The sequence below is a fragment of the Solenopsis invicta genome, chromosome 11 (genome assembly GCF_016802725.1).
Source record: "Solenopsis invicta isolate M01_SB chromosome 11, UNIL_Sinv_3.0, whole genome shotgun sequence".
Classification (NCBI taxonomy): Eukaryota; Metazoa; Arthropoda; class Insecta; order Hymenoptera; family Formicidae; genus Solenopsis; species Solenopsis invicta.
This window is the reverse complement of record NC_052674.1, coordinates 902,092-921,683: the sequence shown is the minus strand read 5'-3', so window position 1 is coordinate 921,683 and position 19,592 is coordinate 902,092. Positions and strand designations below refer to the sequence as shown.

The 19,592-nt window shown below is 35.0% G+C and overlaps 1 protein-coding gene and 1 long non-coding RNA gene across 5 annotated transcripts; one reads left to right on the top strand and one right to left on the bottom strand.

The window, feature by feature from the left end:
* Positions 1–27: 27 nt before the first annotated feature.
* On the top strand, positions 28–4,695 carry LOC113004085. 4 transcript variants are annotated; one of them, XR_005575884.1, is made up of 3 exons: positions 28–2,144; positions 2,419–2,651; positions 2,725–4,695. It is a non-coding gene; the product is annotated as an uncharacterized LOC113004085 (long non-coding RNA). The 4 variants fall into 4 exon arrangements; XR_005575883.1 differs by having other exon boundaries at positions 28–588; positions 855–2,651; positions 2,725–4,179; XR_005575885.1 differs by having other exon boundaries at positions 28–1,571; positions 1,839–2,651; positions 2,725–4,179.
* A 447-nt stretch (positions 4,696–5,142) lies between these two features.
* Positions 5,143–19,467, bottom strand: LOC105198776. Its single transcript, XM_011165616.3, has 4 exons — positions 19,060–19,467; positions 17,375–17,627; positions 9,585–9,755; positions 5,143–8,801 (listed from the first exon to the last, which is right to left on the bottom strand). Exons 3-4 carry the CDS (start codon positions 9,725–9,727, stop codon positions 6,212–6,214), a joined length of 2,733 nt encoding a protein of 910 aa, XP_011163918.1. The 5' UTR covers positions 9,728–9,755; positions 17,375–17,627; positions 19,060–19,467; the 3' UTR covers positions 5,143–6,211.
* Between the last annotated feature and the right edge of the window lie 125 nt (positions 19,468–19,592).

Sequence of the window (19,592 nt, the reverse complement as noted above, 5' to 3'; positions counted from 1 at the left end):
ACTGTCAATGATCTAGATTCGATCAATTTTTAATGGTAGCCATATCAACGTAGTAATTAATATTGTTCAGATAGCATTAGGAGGGTATCGACGATACGTTTTCGATAGAAATATAATTTCGACACTTTATAAATTATAGTAATATTTTTCATATTTTTCTTCTCTCTTTTCGTTTTATACATCTCGCGTGTCTCGTATGTTGAGTATTGGATTCGTTGTAATTTTGATAAGATTATATAAAAAATACACATCTCGGAATTCGCTTCAGCTTACCGTAATGTGTGTATCCGGATAATTAATCTTTTAAGGTGATTGTTATTTCATACGTACATATCGAGAGTGCGCGACGAGAGTGAGCAAAACTCTTAAGCGCGCGCACGTTTTCAATATAATATACCCACCTTTCGACATGTGTCTGAAGCAGTATAGCTGCAGATGTAATAATCGTGGGCGTAAACATTTTGTTTCTGTACACTAGGCAGAAGCACTGTACGTTGCTCACAAGGCATTTCGCACGATGGGAGAAACGGGAGAAGGATAGGAAGGAGCGAATGGATGCATTAGTGGTCTTCTTAATACGTAACGACGGTATTTAAGTTTACACATTTATGCGGATGCAGAAATGCTTGTGGCGCTAAATCCAAGCTAAATAAACGCTCTATTTATATACTAAATTGAAAATATAGAAGAGGAAGGACTAATCAACTTAACGTCTCTTGAAGCATTATTTACTTTCTTTATCTCTTTCATTTTTGTTAGATACCGAATTAGAATAGTAAAAGAAAACTAAAATTTTCACAAGCTTGCTTAAGCTACGTCCCTCTACGTTTATTTATTTATATGCTTAATTCCAGTGTACGTGTGAGGGTATTGCATCAAAAATGCGTGAAGCGCGTAATCAACGATTGGCAACAGGTAGCCATTGTGTAAAAATGGTATGACGGTATTTAATTAAATCGATATTTGGCGAGTGCCATGAGACGGCGATCTAGTTTATAAATAGCATCGGGAAATTGTTGAAACGATATATTATAGACTCACATAATAAACATAAAAAGAATTAATTTACAAAAATATATTGTAAAAAAATTTGGAAACAATTTTCCACGAGAAAATGTTGTTTGATAGCAAGGAGAAAAAAAAAGAGAGAAAATAGAAGTGAGAGCGTTCTTTTTTTTTTATTCACGCATAATGCAGTCCTAGGAGGAAGCAAAGGAGAATGATAAAGTAGTCGTTGATTGCTTCGTCATTTAATACAGTTGTATACATATACGCAGAGAACAATGCAGATGAATGGGGCACTTAACAAAAGAATATTAAACAAGGGAGAACAAGTGTTAATGCATTAGATCATTGTACAAAGGAAAAATTGCGGAGGAAGAATCGTAATACATGTTTCAAATTTATACACAAGTATGTGTGATAACATATTTCATCGAATTATTACACATGTGTGCATTGCTCTAGAAATTGTTTAATTCACGTTAAATCAAACTGACGTTCAAGAGGATTTAAATGTTCCATTTTCGTTCGTGGATACCAAAGTTGTATTGCACAGAGCAGCAATGCAGGTATAGTCATAATGATATAATCGATACGAAGAAAGAGATAACACGTATAATTCTTCCTCATAAGCACCTCCGTGAGCATCCATACATTTTAAATATAGTAAATTATAAAATAAAAGAGCACAACTAAAAATCGGTATACATGTATTATATATACCGGAAGCCAAAGTTGCTTTTAATCGTTCAATGTTTTCCGTGGTTGCCTCTTTACTTTTTTTATACTTGGTAAACAATAAGTCATAAAAATATTTTTATCGAATTATTTTATAGTATCGGCAATTTAACATCTCGTGTAACTTTATGCGAAAAGAGTGCATCCTTATTACGAGAGAAGAATTGTCCCGGAGAAACAATTGGATGTGAGCTTCTAGTCGGCATCGAGATGTGTGCTTTAGATTAGACTTTATGCGTCAGATGTCCCGCATACGTCGTCGTCGGCTAGAATCATGCAGAGGAAAATTCGTTGCCCTTATTATTTCAACGAAGACTGCACTTCGTCCGTATACGTGTACCGAGATAAAGGATTCAAATATCTATATCTTTGCCATCCGATAAGAGAGGAATACTAGTAAACGAGTAAACTATTCATTAAAATATTAAATTAATTCTTATTGCGCTTAGGTATTGCTTTTTTGTTGGAAAAAATCTTATAACTAAATCTTTCACTATTACATAAAGATTAAATTATTAGAATAACATCTGCATTTGTGTGTTTTTTTTTTTTTTTTTTTTTAAACGCAATCCGACTGATTTTTCTCGCAAGTACTTCTTTACTGCCACTTCGCCGCTGTTTATCTCATTAACATATATGTATAAGTCATCGAAACTATAAGCTTCACTATTTCACTAGATAATTGAAATGATCAAGAATGCTCGCCATCTATTCTTGTGGCAGGAGATGCTGCGATGATGATACTGCGTTACCTAAAATGGTAGATGCGTAATCCCGAGTGGGCGCTGACACGAAATACAGGGGATAAAATTTCTCGAACGAGTGATACACGATCGAGTCTCGTCGAAAGGGAACTCGACGGATCGACAGATCGTTTTATGACGCGATCATCTGTCGAAGAATAGCGTAATGTACGTAATTTTCCTTAATTTCCTAATGTACATGTACAAGAACATACTGTTTATGATTTTTTAATTAAAAAAGTTCCAGGAAAGAATTTTAAAGAAAAATAGAATGTCATGTCGGGGCCAAGATTTTATCCGGTATCAGATGAAAGATCAAAGGACTCCAACGTCGATCGTCCGCACCAACGCTGCGCGATTTCAAATTTCTTCATCAATGTTTAATCAGTCGAAATAATTAAATGCAATCAAGGAGATGTTATCTATATGAGGAAATATGACAAAGCTAGACGAAAAGACTAAAGAATAAAAACGACATTTCCAACTAGGTATACGTTAGAGCTTGAATTATTATACGTACGTACGAGAATAATTCGCAGTGTTGCTATTTTCGGAGATTTCTCGTGATCCGTTTCTAGGCTAGTGCAGAACGTATTCGTTTGTCATGGATTTAAGCTGAGAAATTTCCGCTCTTCATTCTCGCTGCGCCACGCGCCGTCTCTATAATTTCAGCAGCTCATCCTTGCATCGCGCATCGTGTCGATTTACAGATGTGCGAAGCAAAGGAGCGTAGGTATCGTCAGCATCGTAATTTGCATCGCGATATCGAATATCGATTGCGTAATTCATCACAATGTATGTAACGCGACGTCGTCGCTGCCCGGCTGCGATTGCAAATCGATCTCGTGTGGTTAACTCTCAACCATATAGGAAGTAATTATTGTTATATAATATATGTCTACCGGTTGGAGAGCGCAAATAAGCTCTTAAATGATGACATGGATCAAGAGATTATTTAATTACACCAATAATTTAATCTTTTAAGAATTACGAATGTAAAAGCAAAAGTTATCTCACGACTACATTTAAAAAGTAAAGATAAAAACTGTTAAATGCTTAGATATATTTTGGAACATTTTGTGTGTCAAATGTGTTTCGGATATAGGTAAAGTCAAGCTTCCTGTATCTAAATAGAGCAAGGTTAATTGCAATCTTCCTGTATGTGACACGCTTTATGATGGAACTTGTTGAATAGACTCGAGCAAATCACCTTGGTATTAGGGACAGATGTTCCAATAGTTTTTCGAAGGTCGAGGAAAAAACAAGGTTGCGATAATATTTCTACGTGTGTGAAATTTGTGTATTACTCGTGTTAAAAGTAATTATATACATTCCTATACACTTTTTTACATTAAGTATAGTTGAAAAAAATTAAGTTTTATTTTACAACAGTATCCCTTCTTATATAATAATAAAATATAAAAGATAAATGACACCTATGAATGTTTTATAGGTAAGAAAAGAAATTGCAACTATTGTGAAATAATCTAATGAAAAGTATTGTACATATATGTACTCTATATTTTTTTAATTAATGCATATACATATGTAAGTTTTAAAAGTTTAATATTTAAATTTAAACAGAGATATAAGAATTAATCTGTTAGTTTTGTAATTTGCATGCATTGTCAAAGTAATTAAATGTACATCTATCTGTAAAGATATTAATGATTTTAATACATTTTTTCGTTCTAAACTACTTTTTATCTTGTACTATAGTTCTTGTACTTGTGGAAAATGAAAATAATATATACATGTAGAGAGAGAAAGAGAGAAAGAAAGAGACAGGGGGGGGGAGAGGGGGACTAGCATACGCTATGAAGGTCTTCGTCTAGCCCTAATAATTTATTTTCAATTTAAATATTTTATGCTTATTATTCAATATATATGCGGAGAAGAATCTCATTCATGTAAGGCCACAATAATTTGAAATGCGCCATTGCCGCTCGATGTCACAGGCTTATAACCGAGGCGCGGCTACAGAAATAGCCCGTGACTCAATATTTAGGCAGTGTCGATTTGCTGCAGTACGCTTTGGTCACGAAGCTTAGTCCCTTAGGTCGGCACGGTGGTACCGGCAACAGGAAATTTGTCCATTTATTTTCGACTACGGCTAGACCGCAACATTGAACAATAAAAATATAACGATCAAATTAAGCTGATAATTGTAACATTCGCGACACAATTAAATATTATAATTTTTTTTTTTAATCAGAGAAAACAAAGAAAAAACAATTTCTCTATAAGCATTTATTTCTATTTCAATGTTCAACGAATAATTTAATTGTTTTCTGTTACCAACAAAACAATTGTGTAATAATCATTCCAAATAAAATTCATTTTCAATAAATTCCAAAAAATTGATTTTTTTTAACAACTTTTAAAACGAGAAAAATAATTCGTGTAAGTTTAAATCAAATACTCAAAAATATAATGGACAATGCAATTAATTTTTTATTTGTATCTTTCTATTTTTATCCTCTAGTATTCCTGTAAAAATTATCAAAATTAAATAAGATTTGCACGTTCTCTGAAAAAGATATAAAGACAGTAATAAAATATTATTTTAAAATTAATTTATATTATCTTTAATTAATTAAAACTAACTTGTGGATGTGACGTCATTAATGCTAATATTAGATTAAGATAAAAACATGACCAGATTTGAATAAAAATTTATTGAATTTTTCAAGTGTTTGTTATCGTAACATAAGTTTATGACAATGTGTAATCGTGCGCGTAATCTATAAACTTATTAATGTATTGTTCATTATTTTACACAAGTCCAAACGCGATAGATGTACGTACGATTGCGCAAAATTATAATGCGTGATCTATATATACATTTAATGTCTGCAATATACACATTATCTATCATGAATGTACATTATGTTATACTAATATACCTTACATATATAAGATATGTAATGTATATAATATGTAATGTATTGTATTGTATATGTATATACAATCTGACATATGTAACGTACACAATGTACTTGTTTTTCGAGTTAAAGATTACTCTCTTTATGATCTCCAGCCGCATTCGAGGTCTAATATTAGTTCATGTCAGCAAACGCAACGTAAACCGCAATCATTCAAATTTTTAACTTTGTACTCTGCTTCGTCCGTATCCATAACTAAAACATTATTTGGCATCAAAATGGTATTAAAAATAAAAGAGATAATGAAATTCTTTATATTCATAATGTACATTCTTTCATGTCTTTTGGTAAAATGTACGGACAATTTTTTCCGCGTCGTGTTAGTGACGCGGAACACGTTTTTGTCCTAGACATGTTACGACCATGCTGGAAATACAGTCCTTGACGCAGTAAGTAACCAGTTAAATGCTTTTAATTACGATAGACAAAAAATAATTTGAGCGATATGGCAGTCATGAATACGAATAAATGAGAATGAAGAAAATTACCTTTAAAGTTTATGTACTACACGTTATATATGTACACGTAAATCGACGCGAGTTTAATAAAACAGTCTCTCTCTCTCTCTCTCTCTCTCGCTCTCTTCCATCCATTACAAAGCATCTCCGTACGGGGGGCTTCGTCTCTCGTATAAAAGCAACTCTTACGTTAATTCTCAGAAGACGTCCTATTGGATGTTCGTTCCGCACATAAAGAGCAGCAGCACTCGATGCGAATATATTCGATCTGGGCGGTGTCGTTTCACGCGCTGTCGTCAGCCTCTCCACGGCGGAACGTTGGATCTCACGCCACTTTCATGTATATCGTGCGTTCTCGCATCTTGCAATGCTTAAGTTCCTTGAGAGCGCGCTGCGCCTCGCTGGGCGAGGAAAAGGCCACGCGCGCATCTCCCGTTGGCATGCCCCTCTCGTTATAGCGGCGAATCACGTTTTCTCGTTTCACGTCAAAGTCTCCGAAAAACTCAATAATCTCGTTGATGTCCGCCTTGAAGGGCACATTCTCGAGCGACAGCACGCAGCCAGGTTTACCGAAACCCTCGACGTAATCCATGGACGGTGGATGGCGGCTCATCATGTGGTGACGCGGCATACCCATTAAGCCGCCGGGCGGACAACGGGGTCCGAAGCCGCCGGTGTTGCCGAAGCGCAGCATATGGCCCATCGGACCGGAGAAGCGCGGCGGTCGCTGATGTTGTTCCTGCTGCAGCGGGAAGTGCTGCTGTTGCTGCGTCTGCTGCTGCGCCTCCATCATGCCGAGGGTCTCGAGCATCTTGACGCGTGGCACCAATTCGATAGTGGGGATGTTTTTGCCGAGTGGTAAACCGTTTTTGGTAATGGCGCGTTCCGCCTTCTCTGCTGAATCGAACTCGCAAAAGCATTCGCCGGCCGGTTTGCCCTGTTGATTGAGCATCATGTGAATGCAGAGCGGTACGATGCCAATGTCCGAGAAGAAGTCGAAAATGTCGCGGTCGATCGTCTGGAATGGCAAACCGCGCATGAGAATGCAATCCGTTTGGTTGATGCTCGCTTGCTCGTGCTCGCGCTTCGCCTGGGCGAACTTCTCCTCGCTGATCGCGGTCGCGGTCACCTGCTTGCTACCGATCTTGAGTGGCGTACTTAGCGACGACTTGGCGTCCTCGAGTCGCGCGAATTGCACGTAAGCCATGTACTGAGTGGTGCCGGTCTCCTTACTATTGGTGATGAAGAGATCGTTGATCTTCCAATCGTGAAACAGCTTGGCGATGTCCATCTCCTTGGTGAAGGAGGGCAGATCGGTCAGAAGGATGCACATAGAGTTTCTGACGTCGCCACCATCGATACCGTCCTCCCGATTCTCGGGCGAGTAAGAATTTACCGCTTTGTCGAAGATACTCTCGTCCAAGTCGAGTACCTCCACTTCGGAGCCTCGCACGTATCTCGTTGTGCTTAGCGCGAGTTCTTTGCCCTCGGACTTGCCAAACTTGATATAAGCCATGCCCACGCGGTTACCATGATTATCGTTGATTATTTTCATGCCGTCCTTCCTAATGTAAATACCGTGAAAGGCGTGTCGTAGATCCGCGTACGTAGCGCTCAACGGCATGTTACGCACTTCCACGCAGTGGCCACCACCGCCACCGCTGCCGTTCTTATTATCGTTGGAGAATCTCGAGTTGCCGGATTTTCTACCGGACGTTGGCCGATCGTTGTCGTAGCCGCCGAAGCTGGAGGCGCCAGACTGAAACGCGTGTGGATTGCGACGACCCTCGAGCTCTTGCACCTTGTTCAGGAAGGGATTGTTCGGCCTGCTACCGCCGCGATAATTGCCGCCGGTAGTGCCGTATTCCTGACTACCGAATTGATTCGACCGGCCGGAGAATCGTCCAGTCTGATCCATCCTGCCCCCCTGTTCGCTCTGACTCCAGGGACCATCTTTGGGACGTGTTCCAAGACCGCCCAAACTGGCGGGCAGACTGGTGGCGGTATTGAGATTCTGCGACAACGACGTCATCGCGCCCACCGTGTGTCCGAGCGTCTGCATGTGCGGTTGCATGAGATTGCCAACACCGTTGAGACCGTTTATCGAGAACTGGCCAGATTGCAACATTGGTTGCTGGCCTATCACGGGCGTTGTCCCGAAGCGTTGACTTTCCGAGTCCTGGGACAGAGCGGCGACGCCAGCTCCCAAGATACTCGGCGCCAACAGAGCGGCTTGCATCTGCGTCTGGGGTGGAACCTCCCATACACCATTCTCCAGTGGTTTTTTCGATGTGGCCGCCGCCGCTGCCGCCGCCGCCGCTGCAGCCGCCGCTGCCGCCGCCGCTGCCGCCGATACCTTGTCCTTGTGGAACTGACCGACGCACACGACTTCGCTGTTGTCGTCCTCGTTAGTATCCTTGCGTCTGTCGTTCGTAGAGTTCCTCTTGGAATCGCGATCGCGCGATCTCGTGCGATCGCGCGATCTGGATCGATCCCGGCGACGACGCCGGTCTCGTCTGTCGCGTTCCCGGTCTCGCGATCTACTACGATCCCGGCGTCGCCGGTCTCTCCCGCGGTCCCGATCGCGACGATCTCGGTCACGATCGCGGTCGCGCGACCGCGACCGCTCCCGTGATCTCGATCGATCGCGTCTGTCCTTTCGGTCCTTACTCGACTCGCTGTCGTTGTCCTTGTCTCTCTTGTCCGTTGGCGAGCCGGGCTGTGCTTTGCCAGGAACCACAGGCGGTACCGTCACCGGCGCGGTTTGCATGATGCATTGCAAACTCAGAGTCTGCTGTCGAGCAGCCTCGATTACCTTTTGCATTTCGGTGCGTGAGCTCAATAATAGCTTGATCTTCATTTCCTTGATTTTTCCACCATCGTGCATCATTGCCTGTCGAGCATCTTCGTCAGTACTGAAATAGCAAAATGACATATCCGTCAGATTTCCGCCTGACGTCGCCAACCTCGCCAATAACCTTTCGCTAAGAACCTACGTTAATCTTGTTTATTCTTTTTCAAAAAATTCATAAAATTTTAAAAATGTTTTTAATTCTTTTCCTCTTACTATTTCAAAATTGTGCACGAAAAGAAATGATTATTTTATCACTTGGTGGATATTATGTCATACGTTAATGCATTTTAATCTTATCATTATATTGGATAATTTTTAATCCTTTTAAAAAAAAGATACGTACGCAATATACATAGAAGGATAATAATAACATTATTGGTATAATTGATAACGAGATCTGGTAACCAGAAATTAATGTTCTACTTTATATATTATATTTATATTGACAAGTTGTTACAAGTTTTACTACGTAAAATAATCCGCGATTAAATGTCTATTGCAAAAGTAAATTATAAATTAAGAGGACAAAAATTTTTTTAATCATTTTTCCAGTTAGAAATTAGAAATTATTAATAAAATATAAATATGACTATTATGAATTGAGTTTTAGCTACATGTAAGTAATATAAGAAAATCTGACGCGTATAAAATTCTATTCGAGGAATTTACGATTGTAAATTTATGTATATGAATATCATAAAAAGTAATTTAATAATCATATAAAATGCTCAAGGTTATTACGTTCATACATACATATATACGTGTTAAACGTAGAAAATAAAATGCAAATACATTCATTAACATAATTTCTTTTTTTAGATGTGAATTCATTAACGGTATTTACCTGAATGCGATAAACGCATCTCCTAACTCGCCACCGACAATATGAACCCCTCCCTCCGGAATACTGAGGCCTCTGAAAAACTGGCGTATGTCCAATGCATTGGCGGACCACGCCAAATTTTGTAGTCTTATTATGACGCTCATTTTCAGAGAGGTCGTTCGACACTTGTATCTGCAACCGAACCGAGAAGCAACGAAATTAAGCGACGGAGAAAAGAAGTATATGTATCTTTGATGAATTTATGTCACGATATTTGCTAAATTATTCCCTGTTGGCAAAGCAATTTATTGTAGAAGATGTTTGGCACATATATTTTCAGTATGCATTTCAGTTTATATAAAACAAGAAGTAAAATGTATTTTTTTAGAAATATGCATTTATCCTTCACATCACATTGTAACCCTTTCCTTTCTCTTTGTATAAAATTCAATAGAATTAGTAATATTATTTATAATTTATTATATGAGATTATTTATACACATTTATTACGTACTTTAAATATTACGTATGATATATTAATAACTAATTTTCATGATTTTTTTATACATGAGAATTATTCATTGATCAATAACATTTATTCGCAGATTACGTATGGTATATTATATTCATCATGTTACAGTGATTATTGTTTTTCATTAGCTTTACAATTTTTTTTATTTCATTTATTAGCCCCTTCAAGTTTACCTTGTTTCAACGAACCGAAAGTAACTTTTTTGGACTTTTCTTTCTTTTGGTTACACTTTTGCTTTATTTCTACTTTCAAATAAAATTTTAAAACGATAAAAAATTTTATCTCGTCGCTGCTTCTTTTCCATCCCCTTTTCCTTAGGTAACATTATTTTAACGGATTAAAATAAACTCGCAAACACAATAATCATAAGTTCCACTGTAATTAAATTTTGTCTAAGCATGTTTGCCTATATATCTTGGAATATGTATTCCTATATTACTTCTTGTATTAATTAGGCTGAGAATAATAAAAAACAATTAACAACTGATATGTTCCAATATTTAATCGATATATGTTTTGATTCAGACGTTCATAAACAACGTGTGGTAAAACGCATTATGTATGTTTTATTTCAGCAAATTTATTATGCCTTAAGACTCTTCTTCTCGTAATATGTATACAAAATAAAATAATATGTATACTCGATAGATAATTATAGTTACATTAAAAAAATCAAATATAAGATACATGTACATTCATCTTTTTCTTCACACTATTTTTATCTAGTGGAGGTTCTTTAATTCTCGTAACGAATCAGTTCTCATTATATTTTCTAATGTTTGCGACAGCTTTTTAATAGATAAAAAATAAAACAATTTGTAATTTTGTGTGACCTAATTTTTTGTGAAGTTTACAGATGTACAGTTTTGTCATGTCCACACGCAACATGCACTGTTAAATTCACAGTGTCGAATTATACCGAATTTGAGTTATTTTTTTATCACTCCTATAGATCGTCATTGCTCCTACTTATTATGTCACCAATTTAATTAAAACAATAAATTTATTAAACAATTCAATTATAAAAATGTTAAGTTTTTGACTCAAATTTATTATTTACTGCATTTATTATTCACTATGTAGTACGGACGCTACTTTGAAATTAAGCAATTTAATCATAGAAATGGGTTGATTAGATAATGTTTTAATTTCATATTTTGTATTAAAATAATAAATTTTGATACACCTAAAATTAAAAATAATAAAATGTTATTTAATTTAAGGGATTAGTTTAAATTTGATTCTTTAATATTTAACAGTGTATCGTTACAATTTCGGCAGTATTTCAAGATAACTTTCAAGTAAACTTTCTTCCATTAACGATTGAAGCAAGCGTGATTGTACGAGCGAGATAGCGTACGACAGAGTGTCTTCTTAATCAAGTAATGCACACACGTTGATTTTTGGTATTCAAAATAAAATTATTATTTCACTTTCTTCTTTCGTACAGAAATAAAGATAAGTGATAAGATATTGAAAATATTTTATTACAATCGTTTAATAGTGCTTCCTGAACCGAGGTCACGCAAGAATAGACATGTGATCAAATCGGATAACTGGATTTATTACATAACGAGATGTTTGGATAATATTATTCTGAGAAATATTGTTATCATACGTAAAATAAATGTTTAAATTATCATTTTTTACGAGATATTGATTTTTAAATCTTGGTAAGAAAACCTTTTAAAAATTTATATTTATTTCAATCTCTCTTAAAAAAAAGCAAGTATCAAAGAAAATTTATTCTAAATGTAATAATAAAACGAGTAATAATTAACAAAAACATTGATTAGTCTCGCCATTAAAAAAAAAAATTAAATCAAAATAAAATGACAAAGCTAGAGTTAACATATATAAAGTATTCTACCTTTAACTTCGAATGCTCTCATGCTTGAAAAGTATAAAATATTTACGAAAAATTTACGGCAGCACATGTGTACCTGATGACTTTATTATTACAGCGAATTCCAGTAGCACCGAAGTTTTGACAGAGGAGCGTTCCAAGACATACAAACCACCCACGTGTGTTACAGTCGTACGTCAACAATCGAATCATCAAGTTTAGCTTATTCTTCTTTTTTACCAATCATAAATTCTTTAGACATATTGAAAGTTTCAAATATATCTCGCGTTGAAACGGATTTTAAGCTCAAGATACATACAAATTTTCATATCCAGTAAATATTACTTGAGAGAAAATTTTTAAGTATCTTACGTAATGATTTAAGAATAAATTTTTATTTGATTAATTTTTCGATTTTTTTTTTTTTAATAGAAAGTTATTTAGACAGATTAAAAGAAAAATTATTTTTAAATCATTTTTAAAAATAAACATTGCTACCAGTTTTGAAGTGAGAATTTAAATCCAAGTATTTGAAATAATTCAAACAGATAAGAAAGAAAACGATAAAATGTGTCGATCGTTTTGCGAAATTGGTGTGTTATGAGTATTTTTAATGTTAAATTAAATGCCGAGAAATAATGTGTTTATTACATCAATTAGTCATTGAAGTCATGGAGTGACTCAAGTGTGGAGAAAATAATGTGCACTTGCGAATATACGCAAATAAGTATGTTATTTAGCCAAACCGCAGTTTGATCTATGAATGCTTAAAATAAAAGGTTGAATGAGAAAAAGATTTGTTATATTTAATTAGCAATTCAATTTTTAAATATTCGTATTGATGGATTAAGGGAAGGAAATAAACTTTGTCATTTACGAAGATAACTGGGAATGGGGGAGAGAGTTAACTTTTTATCGATCGTTTTCTAATTTTACTCTGCGTATATTATTCGAAAGTCGTAGTTGTCGCATTTTGGACAACTATAATTATGGGAATCGCCGTAAGCGGTAATTTTCACGCCACTGAGGTAACAATCGGCTGTCTCTTGACTCCCATCGACATATTACTCGTTCCACCGTTGCAAGGCTGTGATTTCTAGCCACCACTCGATCATTGAAAAACAAATGTTTTAAGATGATTCGACTTATTCGACACAAGGTGACTGGAACCGTGACAAAGTGACAAATACATCTTCACGTATGTTGGAATACATTTAAAACGAACAATCAAAATATCGAAACATTATACGTAACTCATTCAAGAGCTTTTGCGGCTAATTCGTGCAAGTCACACACGGATATCCTCCTTTCCGGAATAAATTCGGAATCGCAGAGAAAGAAAAATGGTCAATAAAATCTCATAGGATTAAATGACCGGCAAATCACTTCCTGTTGCTTTAAGGCGTACAAAGTGCTAGACACGTGTGTCTGTTTCTGTCGACGAGCATGACGACGCCGCTCATTCCATCTCTTCGGCTTCCATCGGCCATGAACTGCTGGAATCCTTTCGTCGAGATCGAGAGAAAGAGATCAACGATTGCGTGTCGTGGTTATTCGAAGCGCTCGTTCTCATAAATCCCTCATGGATTAAACGAATTGATTACCAAACGCATATATATGTATATATACATATATATATATATATATATATATGTATATATACATATATATATATATACATACATACATACATATACATACACATACATACATACACACACACACACACACACACGCACACACACACGCACACACACACACACACACATATATGTACATGTAACGTTGCTTTTGCAATTATCCTACAATTGATAGGGGCATCTCTCTCGGAACAAAGAGAAAAATTATTAGCACACTTCGCATAACATACTCCAAAAATTATTCAATTTCAAAACTTTAAGAAGTAGTAGTTGGAAGTGCTTATGACGAAAATGGATAAACCAACTTGTGTAGCATCTCTCTCATCGAGTATTTTAAGATTTTTTGGAATCGGTCGCAGAATGGACGCGGTGAAGGTGAACGTATTATACGTTCTGATCACAATATCTCTCGTCATGTTATTCAATAATATACTTTTTAAGCAGGTTTTAATTAAACAATGTAAGACAGCAAGAAGATGGCAAGAAGCGTTGCAAAGTTCGAATTCGAATTTTATATATTCGAAACTACGGCAACATCGATACAATGTGAAGGTAAACAGTCGATTCACATTAAAACTGATTAAAATTAATTATATTAAAATTCCTATCTATATGATAAAAATTTCTAATTATTACATCTTGTCGCGCGTGTAATATTGATATTCTTTAGATAAATTTTAATCAAATCGAGGCAATAGAAATAGTAGCTGGTAATACAACTACAATTCGTATATCGTTCGAAATTTAACTGATATACGATGAACAATTGTTCAACATCGTATTTTATCCATCACGATGCTGAAAAATATTAATTATGGCTACGGTCAATTTTATGCTACAAATGCTTTGGAGCATTCGATTGACCAATGACAATAATGAATTTTATCGATTAATCGACCAATCAAAGAATGCTTCAAACCATTTCTTACGGTACCTTAACCGTATTCTATGATAATAATACAATCCAGTAAGATAATATCTAGTAATATATATACTTATGATAAGTAAATTAAATATAGTAATTTTATAGTGATAATGGAATCTCGCAAAATTTGATTATCATGAGCTTGGTTACGCTTTATACAACTTCAGAAAGATCTTAATATTTTTTAACTTTGTGTGTTTCGGCAAATAAAAAAAAAAAAATTAAAAATTATTTCGTATATTTATTATTAAGGAATGTTATTTGTAAGATTGCAGAATATTATAATTTTTTGTTTTTATACACGATTATAAATACATTTCGTGATTTATTATACGAATATTTAACATTTCACGAAATTTAGAGCAGTTTGGAGTTGCAAAGGAAACTCAAAGGAAGATTGCTGAGTGTGGATGCGAGTTGTCGCGACTCCCGTCCAGCTCGAACACCATGAAAATTACGTAAATATAAGTCAGCCAACTATGTGCCACAACAGTGACAATTGCAGTCGCCAGCTTTTTGTTCCGAAACAATCCGAATCTGCAGCTGCATCGATTTATTAATGGTTTGAAACGACCATGATATAGTATGTCTCTCTCTTTGACCAGGTAATCACTCCTATAGGCAATATAAAAATGCCTTTAAATTTCCATTCGTTGAACACGCCGGACCATAATTATATTATTTTTCATTCATATAGTTAGATTCGGTTTATTATTATATAACAAAGGAAAAATATTGAAAGACTTCATTGGCAGTCGCAAAAAAAATAAAAATAAAAATAAAAAAAAGAAGAAAAGGTAAAAGGAATAAATCACAGTTTGTGGCGATACACTTGATGATACATGTACATGTATATGGCATATGTATAAAATGAGAATCGAGAAAATATCGGTCTACGTCGTACGTCACACCTGAAAGGCATCACATGCTCAATTCGATTCCAAAGTGTTCGCAACGATGGAAGCAAGTCGATAAATCACGGCTGCACCAACGTACTTCAGTCATCCGTTGCTGCTTTCTCCCTGCGTTATGTATATGTCGCAATCGATATACATACCACATTATCATATAAAAACAAAAGCGTATTTAATGCATTGTTAAACATCAAATGTCGAGGTCAAAGATTTCGGTTCGATGGAACAGAGAAAACTGTTTTGTTATACACAGGTCGATTTATGTTTTTTTTCTCATTATTTATTTTTTCGTATACATCTCACCACTTGAAGATAATAGTGATGATAACGAGAATTATCTGTTAATTTGTCAGTTTATTTCTTGTAATGATAATTTTATTTATACGCGTACTACTGTCGGGTATTATAAAAAAATAAGTGTAAAAATGAAAACTATAATGCTACATAAGTTTTATTGCACATTTTCATATATGCGCGCTTGCAAGATATTAATACGATTTGTAATGGAATTGTAACATAACTTTTTCGGGTTATTTGGATAATTTCATTAAATTATGTTTATAATATATCATTTATCATTTCACGTTTAATTTTTAGTTTCGCATTTATTAGATAAACGTTTTAATGTCTTTATGTCTCAATGCGATACAACAAAGAGATCGTATGGACAATTGGTTCAACGGTAATCATAACGCATTGTAATACACCGCGTAATAAAATGTTAACGATTCTCAGTTCTGATGATCAGATCATGAGACTCAAGTCATGAGTGAAACTACATTTCGCGTGAAAGATTAGGAAAGATTAGGGAAGAATTAAACGCAGTAAATATTTTATCTAACAGTTGTAACATTTTTAGTTTTAAGATTTAGTTTTTGCTTTTGACTCAAATTTCAAGATTTTTATATTGAAAAATATTTTAATACTAAGCCTTTAATAAAAGCATACTCAATTTTTTTCTCAGAGATTTTTTTCTCTCAGAAAATTGGTAGAAAACAATTTTTACTTAATATTATATAATTTTTATCATAATCACCTTAAGTATTTTATAATTTGATAATCTCATTAAAATCTTTGAGATTTTTTACAATGTTATATAAAATTTTTCGTCCTTTATTTCTTTAAAAAAAAGTACATACATTAGTTAACTATTATTGCAACGAATCAAAACTTACCTTTTTTCATTAATGAAAAAAACTATGTGATAACTTTACTATACACATATGTACATACATACATACATACATACAACTTAAGGAAAATTATCACATAAATTTTTTTAATTACTGAAAAACTTTAACTACTTTTAATGAAAGCTTAAACTGCTTTTAACAAATGTTTATATAAAGACATTCATTAAAAATAGTTTGATAAAAACAAAAAAATATTGGATTAATAATAAAGCATTACAAAAAATATTAAATTTATTTTTTGAAAGCTAACCATAATCTTAAATAGAAAAATTTATAAATTGTTCTGATTTTATTCTTAAAGAAATAAATTGTAATTTACAATCTCATTATTTTTTTAGAGATTAAATATGATTTGATCTCTAATGCAAAAAGTTATAATGCCCTACATAATCTATTATGTAGTTTGTTTAACAGAGTTGGAGATAAAAGTTCATGCAAGTATCTTATGGAGGACATATAATGATAATATTGTATAAATGCAAATATAAATCATGTCATCCATCTGTTTGTATCAATATGTTTTTCAAAATTTCTTTATTATTTTTTGTAAATTTTGTGATTATAAATTACTTACCCTTGTAAGATACTGAATATATAGTCAAAATAAAAATCATAATATATAGGTAAATATATAGATACACATACATAAACAGACGTTCACAGAGTTCTTGGAGATAAATAATTAAACCTGCCTGTGTAGTAGAATCACAACACTTTCCTCCAAAATTATCAACTAGATTTATTATGTAATTTAAAATTACCTTTTAGGCTTTAGAAACTTCTTTCTTCTTTATACTCTCCCTCTCTTTTTCTTTCTCTTTCTCAGCTAAAACGTACGACGAAAGATAAGAGTTGATCGAGAACAAAGATGACCGAGCAGCAAATCACTCATCAGCGAAGGACAATGAAATGTAGAAGCAGAAAAGTAAACTGCACCATGTCATTGTGCAAAATCCATCGAAGAGACCAAATCTGTCCTTGGCACCTAACACACACACCGAGTCATCTAAAGCCCTGCAACATACATCAAGATCCCCCTCACTGTACCTAAACAATTTTACAATTATAAATTGCATCTGTATTCAACTTGTTATTTTTCACAGTTATATATCAATTTATTACAAACTTCAATTTATTCCAGCCAAATATAATTTGTTAAAAAATGTTTTAATTTTTAACATTAGATATCTCTTTATTATAGATGTATAATTGTTTTATACTCATGTCAATTTCTCAGAAAATATATGATAATTGTAAAACAATGACATTATGTTGCACTTGTTTCAATGCAAATGGTTGTATTATATTAAATTTACTTAAATATGATTAAAGTTATAGATTTTTAAATGTAATAAGTTATATTTCTAAACATGTAATAAGTTTTTATATATTTGAAAATAGAAAGTTAATATTAAGTTGATACAATAGAATCTGAGTGAGAGTCTTTTGACCACGTTGAGATTGATCACCAACCACTAACAGTGCTTGAACAGTGGAAAAATTCTGGGCACTGGACGCTATGAACAGCCGTGATCAATCGCAACATGGTCGAACTGGACTCTCCCATAGAATTTAGATGAAAAACATGATCCAATTCATTAGCTGTGTTTAGCAGAAAGAATAGCTTTGCCACTGTTATTCTTTAATACAATTGTTTTTTGTCTTTATAGTTTTGGCTGGATCTGAATGTATAAACCAATCATATTAAAGAATGTTACAACAGTTGCAAAACTACTTTTTCTGCTGGACACAGCTATTGTATTATTTTAGCTATATTATATTGATAACAATTTAATATAGTTATCAACAGAATTAAATAAAAAATAAATTGTTATATTTTCTAATGCTTTCAGAATTGTTCGTATTGTTGATTTTTCAACAATGTTTGTAGGATCTTTTTTGAAATCTTTCTCTCGCTTTCTTAGAAATCGATTAAAGTTGAGTTTTCACATGGCTTCACTAATTTTTTGCTCACCTCGTCTATTGACGAGGTCAAAGCATCAATAGTAGCTAATGTTTAAACATTACTCTAAAGGTAATATACGATATGCACTATCTCACACTTACTATCAATGTTAACGACAAACAGATAAAAACGTCTAAAATTGTCCGGCTTCAAATCTTTTATGCCAATCTCCATCTATGGATATGCACCTTGCTAACGTGCCATGTAAGCGCGTCTTTCGGCACATATCGAACAAACGGTGAGAGCGAGAATTATAACGCAAAAAATGCTGCGGATCGTTGATCGTCGAGCACACAATGCGAGAAAAAAATCTTACGAGGAAGAAAAGGAATTTGGAGAAATATAATAACGCATAGGATGATACATTGTTCCGACCACGTTATCCAATTTATCATTGTTGCGTTGGGAAATGGGAAGAGGGCGAGATACATCGTAAGATGAGATATCGCGACATGTGACACGCCAGAATGTTCGACTCACCGAAGTGGAGTGTTTCATGAAGAAGAACGCTGGTTATAAACGACGATAACAATTTGCGAACGCGATCGAGCAGCTTGTATACTTCGGCGAATTCGTGAGCGTGAAAGAGCGTCGAGGAGCGTCGAAATGGCTGCCGTTGCCGTGTAGTCAGTCGAGTGAACCCCGTAGACCGACGCTTATGAAATAACTAGATGCGACCGATGCGACAGTTTCTAACACGTTAGGGTGCGCTCACATGGAATGAGGAATGGCGGGACTGCGGAACTGCGGAACGTTTGTGATTGATAGCGGCTTCATTCCGCCGATTTTGCTGTTTTTTTCTTTTTCCGTTTTCAGCGGACTATAACTTTTGCGCATGTATTCGTTTCCACGACCTCCCTCCGACCCCCTTAACCGCGACGTACCCAGACGTATGTTCCGACCGACTGCTGGCACTGCGTAGCAGCGGCGCCCGGCGGTAGCGGCGCAGCGGCGCGCAGACGCGGCACGCGCCAGTCACGTGAGTCACGCCGCTACGCAGTACGCAGTGCTAG

Coding starts and splice junctions, on each gene's coding strand:
- LOC105198776 (XM_011165616.3), bottom strand. CDS start 9,727: ATGAGCGTCATAATAAGACTACAAAATTTGGCGTGGTCCGCCAATGCA. Junction 8,802..9,584: donor GATGCGTTTATCGCATTCAG/GTAAATACCGTT, acceptor TTGCTATTTCAG/TACTGACGAAGATGCTCGAC.